The 9,601-nt window shown below is 35.0% G+C and overlaps 1 protein-coding gene across 1 annotated transcript; it reads right to left on the bottom strand.

Annotated features, from left to right (window-relative positions):
- Nucleotides 1-30: 30 nt before the first annotated feature.
- LOC144851786 (uncharacterized) lies at nucleotides 31-870 on the bottom strand. Its single transcript, XM_078709397.1, has 3 exons — nucleotides 782-870; nucleotides 446-601; nucleotides 31-319 (listed from the first exon to the last, which is right to left on the bottom strand). The coding sequence occupies exons 1-3, from the start codon at nucleotides 868-870 to the stop codon at nucleotides 73-75; spliced, it is 492 nt and encodes a 163-aa protein (XP_078565523.1). The 3' UTR covers nucleotides 31-72.
- Nucleotides 871-9,601: the final 8,731 nt, after the last annotated feature.

The raw sequence follows: 9,601 nt of genomic DNA, 5'->3' as shown, positions 1-9,601 counted from the left end.
CCACATGTTCTGCAATATCCGTTGTAAAATCTTCAATTAGATTAAACTGAACATTAAATTTCTCCAAAACTTTTACTGTTGATCTGCGATTGATATGTGGAAAACACCCTCAATGACAGAAAACTCTGTTGAGTTGATACCTTCTAGCGTGGATGAGTTGGAATAAACAATGCTGAATTCAAAGAAGTAACCACTTCCCGACAGATTGGCCCAGCCATGGATTATATCTACAGTGTTGTTGTTGACGAGCTCTGCATCAGATACTCCTGGGCATTTTCCATGGATGTGAAGAATGTCCCAGATTTTGCACAATTTCAGCCTGAAAAAATCAAAAAATCATTATTCCTTTTTTTCGTAGAATATTTGTATCAAACCTATGGTGTATTACCAAAGCTTGATAGCCTACAGTATATTGGAGTTTAGAAAGAATTGTGTTAAAACCTACACTGGTATCCAATATAGAGATGCAAGGCTGAACCTCAAATGGATGGTTCTCCATAGCATCAGCCTTAAACGTATACTCATTGTGCTTTGGAATTGATAGATGATTTCTACTCCTTGGTCACTAGATGCCTCTTCTTCAGCTTGCTTCTCAGAATACCTGTGAACCAATTAGTTATGTTGGTTTGTAATGATATAGGCATTATGGTTATGTTTGTTGCACGCCACACATGAGAATACAATTTAAGACTTTGGACAAGACGATACAAGCCAGTTCTATACTACAGTAACTCTACAGAAAACTCTACTTCAACTCATTACTTCTTAAAATGTGACTTACGTTTCATTGCCTGTACTTGGACCTCCTGTTGTATTTGTTGCTCTCACACCCCTTGTTGGGTCTTCAGCTGGGGGAGAAGGATCGGTCATTGCTAATAACCTCAACTTCAAGACTCTCGTACAAAGTACCGGTTTGTGCTGCATTAACAATTTCTGCTTGAAGGTTAACTAACTCATCATGTTCAAGGGTTGAATTGCCTGTAAGGAAAAAATATTAATTATTGTTTACATATTAAAAGAATAGGTAATTAAATAAAATTCAACTCATTTCTAAACATATGAAACTGAAAAAAGAAGAAATCTGGATAGATTATGTGATACTTTAATATGGTTAAAGAAAGCTATTTACTTATTATATATACCAAACTGGCAAGATTGTTAACAAGATCTTCTTCATAGAAAACATCAACAGGAGCCACACCAAAGTCAACCATTATAACCGGTGTAGTGATGATGTCAATTGGGTCACTACCACGTATAAGTATCCAAAGAGTCTGCCAATCGCGATCAAAATAGTTCTCGCCATAAATGCTGGAGTCAGGAGTTGGCATGAACTGATCGTTTGGATCTTCTGGAACCCATATTTCTCTTTCTATTAATGGCAATGATGTCGAAAGAGTTGACAATTTTAAATATCTTGGACTTACATTTGATTCACTTATGTCATGGAAACAGCATGTTGAACAAGTAGCTTCTAGAGTATCACAACGTATCGGTATTATTCGTAGATTAAGATATTATATTCCAAATTTTGCTTTAAGACTACTTGCTAATGCAATAGTATTACCTTGTTTTGATTACTGTAGTAATGTTTGGTCAAATTGTAACTTAGAACTTGTTAATCGTCTTCAAGTACTTCAAAATAGAGTAGCTAGAATCATTCTTTATGCTGATATGTACACCCCTATAACAGAATTGATGTCCTCACTAAAATGGAAGAGTGTCCATGACAGATGGGAAAATGATTTATTAATTATGCTATTTAAATGCCTACAGGGTTTAGCACCATCTTATTTAACAAATCTATTCAAATTTATGGACACTTTTCACACAAAAAATACAAGAAGTCAATCAACAAAAACTCTAAATGTTCCAGCATGGAACAATATTTATGGAAAGAGAATGTTTAACTATAGAGCATCAACCTTATGGAATAATCTTCCTGTACATATCCGTAAAAATTTTCGGTGAATGGACTGGTCTTGTTTCAAGAGTGCAACTTTAATAGGAGGAAAGATTTAGGGAAGAATCACAGTTTACAAAAGCTAAAATTCAACATTAAAGCAGACAACCAACCTTTATGTGGACATTTTTCATCATAAGGAATTTTAAGTCCACGTCTCGGATCTCTATCCCACTCGTATGGAGAATCAGGAATAACATAACCAGGCCGTGATCCTCCTAGAATTCCACCATCTTCATCTCTGATCATTGCTTTCTTAAATGCATCACAATCCATCTCCACGCAATCAGAAAGATTAACTTTACTGTTAAGATTAAATGAAAAGTGTAATGTATTGAACTTGATTAATATTACTTGCTACCAATTATTTAAACTTCCTTCACCTGTTACCATATATATTATGTTAACCCACTTCTATATAACCCTGGCTACTTAATGGTCACTAATGGCTAAAGTAGACCCTCTGCTTAGACCACTAAACATTCCACCTTGACAGATTAATTACCCATAACCGATATTGTTATTATAATATATAGTAAATGTAGAATAAAGAATAAACACTTCAGTGCTAGCTTTCAACTATAACAGAACTTGTCTCTCTCTCACTTATTTGTATTGTAAATCGGTACATTACACTACAGTGGCGACGAGAATGGCCCTTATTGGCAAAATTGAAGAATTTATTGAAGGAAGGGAAGATTGGTCACAGTTTGTTGAGCGTTTAGACTTTAGACTTTAGACTAGAGTCTGAGGAAGAAGAAGAACAACAGACAGAAGAAGAAGACTATATAAGGAAGTGCTTCCAGCATCTTTTATAGAAGACAATAACTACTATGTCCAGTAGTCATTAAGTTGATTAAGTTATGTCTTGATGTTTGATTTTAATTTTAAATGTAAATAGGTTGGGTAATCATCAGGAATAGTCCTGAACAGGGAGATGAGCGCCCCTGCCCACCGATGAGTTTCGGGATCCCTTTGACCCGGAGGGAGAGTACCCGTCAGGGTTACAGGTCCCAGGTTTTTAGTTGTTTTTAAAATTAATTAGTGTTCCATGACCTTCTCATCAAAATTAACGTCTCTCATAAAATTAAGAAAAGTTGTGCTATGTCAACATAATGTCAATGACGGCGAAATGTCCCCAATATTGGGGATAGCTATGAAAACAAATAAGTAAGTAAGTAACTTGTATTTCAAGGCAAAAGAAATTACTACAGAGGAGAAGAAACAAGCAACACTGTTAACAGTTATTGGCCCATCATCTTATAAGCTTTTACGAAATTTGGTTACACCAGAAAAACCCAAGGATAAAACATTCGATGAGCTGGTAACAGCTATGAATGGGCATCACAGTCCATGTGCCTAGTGAAATTGTACAGCGATACAAATTCAACTCACGCTTTCGACGTGATAATGAAACAGTGCCTGAATTTATGGCATCGCTTCGATCGATGGCAGAATTCTGTAACTTTGGAGCCTCGCTCAATACAATGTTACGAGATCATCTAGTTTTTGGCGTCCGTAATCACGGAATTTGGTCTTTTGGCAGAAAAAGCACTGACACTGGAAAAAGCTGTTGAAATTGCAACTAGCATCGAAACTGCAACAAGAAATGTAAGAGATCTGGCGCAGCCAACCTCTGCAGCTGCAGTTGAAAATGTAAACAAAATTGCTTACAAAAAGAAGTCAAAATTTACGGAATTGTTCAAAAAATGTCCAAAATTTCCACTTTTTAAACTTCAAGAATTATGCTATAATATTGCCATTTATGCACATATATTATGGTAACATCATCTTATAAAGCCATAGTAACTAGTTGTGTAAAAAAATAAAAAGGTCTAAATTTTGACATTTTTCGAAAAATTCACTGCGGGGGACCAAAGGAATTTTTTAGAAAAATTGCCAAATTTTCTTCTTTTTAAAATTCAATAAGTATGCTATAATATTGCAATTTATGCACATATATTGTGTTAACATCATCTTATGGAGACATAAAAACTAGTTAAGTCAAAAAATAAAAGGGTAAGTATTTGGCCATTTTTCGAAAATTTCACTGCTGGGGACCGAAAGAATTTTTCGAAAATTTGCAAATGTTCACTTTTTAATATCCAATAATTATGCTATTATATTGTCATTTATGTATATATATTGTGTTAACATCATCTTATAGAGCCATAGTAACTAGTTATGTAAACAAATAAAAGGGTCGAAATTTTGCCATTTTTCGAAAATTTCAATGCGGGGGAAAAAAGGAATTATTTCGAAAAATGGCAAAAAAAAAAATTATGCTATAATATTGCAATTTATGCACATATATTGTGTTAACATAATCTTATGAAGCCATAAAAACTAGTTATGTCAAATACAAATAAGAAGTCGAAACCATGTTTTCGCTGTGGAAAGAATAACCATTTGCCAGACAAATGTTATTTTAAGCAAACAACTTGCCATTATTGTAACAAGGTAGGACACATTCAATCTGTTTGTCTTAGCAAAAAGAAGGGGAAGCCCCAAACAGTTAAAAATGTTGTGGCAGATGAGCCAAGCGATGAACCAAGCAACATAGCTACAGAAATGTATGAAGAATTATTTGGAATAAAGATCACGTCTATAGTCCTCCACCTATGAAAGTTAAGATACTGTTAGAGGGTTTGGATACTGAAATGGAAATTGACACAGGAGCCTCGGTATCAATAATGTCGCAGACGAAATTTAGGCAATTATGGCCTGAAAGAAAACTTGAACCTTCGTCAGTTAAGCTACGTACGTACACTGGACAAATAATGGATGTTTTGGGTAAAATTAATGCTGAAGTTACATACCAGAGTACTACTACAATATTACCGTTAACGATTGTGCGAACAGATGGACCTACCCTAATTGGTCGAGACTGGCTTCAGTTTATAAAGTTGGACTGGCAACAAATCAAGGTAATAAACCAATTAGATTTAAGTTCACTGCTTGGTAAATACCAAGAAATATTTAAAGATGAACTAGGTACCCTTAAGGGTACTGAAGCAAAAATGTATGTTGATAAAGAGACAATGCCAAAATTTTGCAAAGCCAGAAATGTTCCGTATGCTTTGCGACAGAAAGTAGATGACTAACTTGATCGCTTACAACGAGAAGGCATTATTGAACCTATACAGTTTTCAGACTGGGCTGCACCAATAGTTCCGGTACTTAAGGCAGATAAATCTACCATTAGGATCTGTGGTGACTACAAAATTACTGTAAATAAAGCAGCCAAAGTTGATCAGTATCCTTTGCCCCGAAGAAAAATTTACTAAATTGGACATATGTCACAAGCGTACCAACAATTACTCTTGGATAAAGATTCTCGAAAATATGTTGTAATCAACACTCAAAAGGGACTTTACAATATACACGGTTGCCGTTTGGAGTCTCTTCAGCACCAGCGATTTTCCAGCATGTCATGGAAGGACTATTACAAGGAGTTAAAGGTGTTACAGTATACCTGGACGATATATTAATTACAGGAAAGAATGACTTTGAGCATTTCGAAACTCTTGAAACCGTCCTAAAGCGACTGGCAGATGCTGGACTTCGTCTAAAAAAGAGTAAGTGTGTTTTTATGGTTAAATCTGTTGGTTATTTGGGACACCTGATCGACAAAGAGGGATTGCATCCCACAAACGCCAAAGTGAGAGCAATTAAAGATGCTCCAGCGTCTCAAAACTTGACAGAACTGAGAGCTTATTTGGGATTATTATCTTATTATGAAGTTTTTACCAAACTTATCCAACACACTTAATTGCTCTGTTATATGCCTTACTTCGTAAGGATAAAGCTTTGAACTGGACAAATTTAGAACAATCTACTTTTGATAAATCAAAGGAATTGCTACTTTCCTGCAGAGTACTTGCACATTATGATCCAAAAAAGGAAATAATATTATCGTGTGATGCATCTCAATATGGAATTGGGGCTGTGTTAGCACATCGACAAAGTGACGGTACAGGAAGACCAATCGCATTTGCATCTAGAACACTTGCAGAAGCGGAAAAAAAGTATTCGCAAATTGAGAAAGAAGGTTTGGCATGCGTTTTCGGGGTAACGCGATTTCAGTCTTACATTTATGGTAGACATTTCACATTGGTAACAGACCATAAGCCATTGCTGGGTCTTATTAATGAGGACAGACTTGTGCCCAGCCAAGCATCAGCTAGAATCCAACGTTGGGCACTGAAATTAGGTACATACAAATATACATTAAGATTCAAACTGACAAAGTCCCATGCCAATGCGGATGCCTTAAGCAGATTACCATTGCCAGGAAAACCAGAATCAATTCCACAACCTGCCGAAACTGTTCTATTGATGGAGCCAATGAACCAATCTCCAGTTTCCACAGCAGATATTAAAGGTTGGACGGTTAAAGATCCAACACTTTCTCGAGTTCTTTACTACATTGAAAAGGGTTGGCCCAATACTAATCCAAAAATTGAAAACTTGCAACCATATTGGATGGATCTGACAAAGAGAACTCTCTACACAAGATGGATGTATTTTGTGGGAAAATAGAATTGTTGTTCCACAGCCTGGTAGAAAACAGTTGCTACAAGCACTACATGACGGTCATACTGGAATTGTCAGAATGAAAAGTTTTGCTCGGGATTCGTTATGGTGGCCTAATATGGACAAAGACATATCAAAGCAGTGCGATACATGCCAATCCAATCAAACTTTACCACCTAAAGCACCATTGCACCCATGGAATTGGCCAAATAGACCATGGTCACGATTAAATATCGACTGTGCTGGACCATTTATTGGAAAAATGTTTTTAATACGATGCATACTCAAAATGGCTTGAGGTAATTCCGGTAAATTCCTCAACGACAAATACCACAGTGGATAAGCTCAGGCTTATATTTGCATCGCATGGATTGCCAGATAAAATAGTATCCGACAATGGAACATGTTTCACCAGTGATGAATTTCATACATTCGTAAAGCGAAATGGAATAAGACATTCTTTAACAGCCCCATATCACCCATCATCGAATGGTCTTGCGGAACGTGCTGTACGCACATTTAAAGAAACAATGAAACGTACGAAAGATGGATATATCGAAACAAAAGTCGCAAGATTCTTATGTTGTAATTTGTATGTTCTTGTTATCAGTTTCTTGTTTTTAGGACCCAAGTGGAAATAAGTTTTTAACTTTTCTTGGCATTCCTTGTAATCAAGGCCTGTTTTTTCCGTGCAATTGTTTTTCTATTTTCTATGTATTATATTTTATTGTTTTTTAACCTTGATTACCAAATAAAGTTAAAAAAAAAAACAATTCAAGATTCCTATTTAAATATAGAAATACACCTCATAGCACAACTGGCAAAACACCAGCAGAATTACTGAATGGCCGAAAATTGAAAACGCATTTTGATCTTTTACACCCTTATCAAGCAGATCGTGTTATCACTCAACTTGAAAAACAGAAATTAGCCCATGATCGTCATGCAAAGAACGCACTTTTGCAGAAGGAGAGTAGGTGTATATAAAGAACTTTAGAGGACAAAATCTGAAATGGTTACCCGGAACAATAATATTAAAATCCGGTCGCATCTCATTCAAGACAAAACTAGAAGATGGACGAGTTTGTCGTCGTCATGCCGACCATATCAGGAAGCGTTATAGGCCTGTTCAAACTCAGGATAAACAGCTTACAAACAAAGATGATCCTCCACAATTACCTCCAATGCTCATTAATCCAAATCTGAACAGTGGAAACATCACAATCGACTGTCGAAGCACAGTCTATTACTGCTCAGCGAAGAGTATACCTTACTCGCGATAGAAAACCGCCGGAAAGATATGGACATTTTTAATAACTGAAATATAGAAACTTTTATGGACATTATTACTGGACAATTTAAAATGTTGATCTTATGTTTTACTTTATACAGTGCATTATACCATATACATTTAAAGTGTTATTAAACCATAACTTAGTACAGTGCTGCTTTGATTCAATTATAAATAAATAGCTTAGAATTGTTTATAATAGAAGGGAGGGAATGTAATGTATTGAACTTGATTAATATTACTTGCTACCAATTATTTATACTTCCTTCACCTGTTACCATATATATTATGTTAACCCACTTCTATATAACCCTGGCTACTTAATGGTCACTAATGGCTAAAGTAGACCCCTCTGCTGAGACCACTAAACATTCCACCTTGACAGATTAATTACCCATTACCGATATTGTTATTATATATAGTAGATGTAGAATAAAGAATAAACACTTCAGTGCTAGCTTTCAACTATAACAGAACTTGTCTCTCTCTCACTTATTTGTATTGTAAATCGGTACATTACAAAAAGTATTGTAGGTAAGTGTACTAGGTTGATGAAAATAATGCAACTGGCAAGTAAGGATACACAATGATTTACATTTACGTAACTTGGATAAATGCAAGTGGTCCGTAGATATATAGGATAAATACTATTAGTACTTACCCTAAATTAGGTATATGTATGTAAACCCTGTTCTTGTCTCTGACTGTTACCTTCTTTGTACAGTACCTACAGCGGACATTGGGTGGATACCATCATCATTTGATGGATTGGTCATAGTAGCGTAATGATCTTTCTTACACGCAGTATCAAAATGAGCGAATGTGACATCTATTGATAAGAAAGAGCAAAATACCTTTATTTGTAAATAAATAAGTATGTTGAAATATATTCATTTGGTAAGTTTCACCAAAAATGTATTCCGATATTAAAGACATATTTTATGATAAAACAGTACTAAGGGACAACCTCAACATTACAGTGGTGATAACTTGGATACAATGGCAATTTTATGTTATCCAAATAAGCATTCAGCTTCATGTGTAAACAGTATGAGTATGCGTTTCCTGCAATAGAATTCAACTGGTTTGTCCAAGTAAGGACTAGGTTTGTCCAAGTAAGGACCAGATTATGTCATGCTTTTACATACCTTGCAATCTTGTGTTTCCAGCAATAGCTGGGTAATTATGTATACCATGAAATGGAAAAAATGGAGCACCATTATCACCAGACATGAAATTTGCCCTCACGTATCCAGCATTTCCATTGTCTGGACCACAAGGTGCACACTGTTTTGCACTTTGACCTGCATTCTCCGGTTGATTCTGAAATATTTACATGAAAATGTTAATGGGAAAATGTAATATTTTAATCAGAATTTATAAATTACGTGACTGATTACACAATGGAATGGCATTATCAGTACACGTTAAGAAAAAGAAGGTAGAAGAGTAAGAAAGTCCTTTGACAAATTTCCTTATGAAAGTCAAGTATGCATATATAATATCTATACATTGATTTTATTTGACAGAATGCAAAATATAGTTCCCCAAACTGACAAAATAATAACATTTGAAAAACAGAAATAAAATCTTTTAAAATGAATAATAAAAATGTTCATATTTATTGAAAATGTTTATATCTTTTTTGTGTGTCTTTTTTGGGTTTCCCACTTTTATTTCATTGTCATTAACATTGTTCCATTCATTATGATTTTTACATTTATACATTATCTAATCTAATTCATCATAATTGCTTAATTACAGTATTCAGTTTGTAACATGCTACAAATGTTTATATTCTTACTGAACCT

This window comes from Antedon bifida, chromosome 9 (assembly GCF_963402885.1).
Source record: "Antedon bifida chromosome 9, ecAntBifi1.1, whole genome shotgun sequence".
Taxonomy (NCBI): domain Eukaryota; kingdom Metazoa; phylum Echinodermata; class Crinoidea; order Comatulida; family Antedonidae; genus Antedon; species Antedon bifida.
Note: the sequence above shows the minus strand (reverse complement) of the source record. Positions and strands in the feature narration are given on the sequence as shown.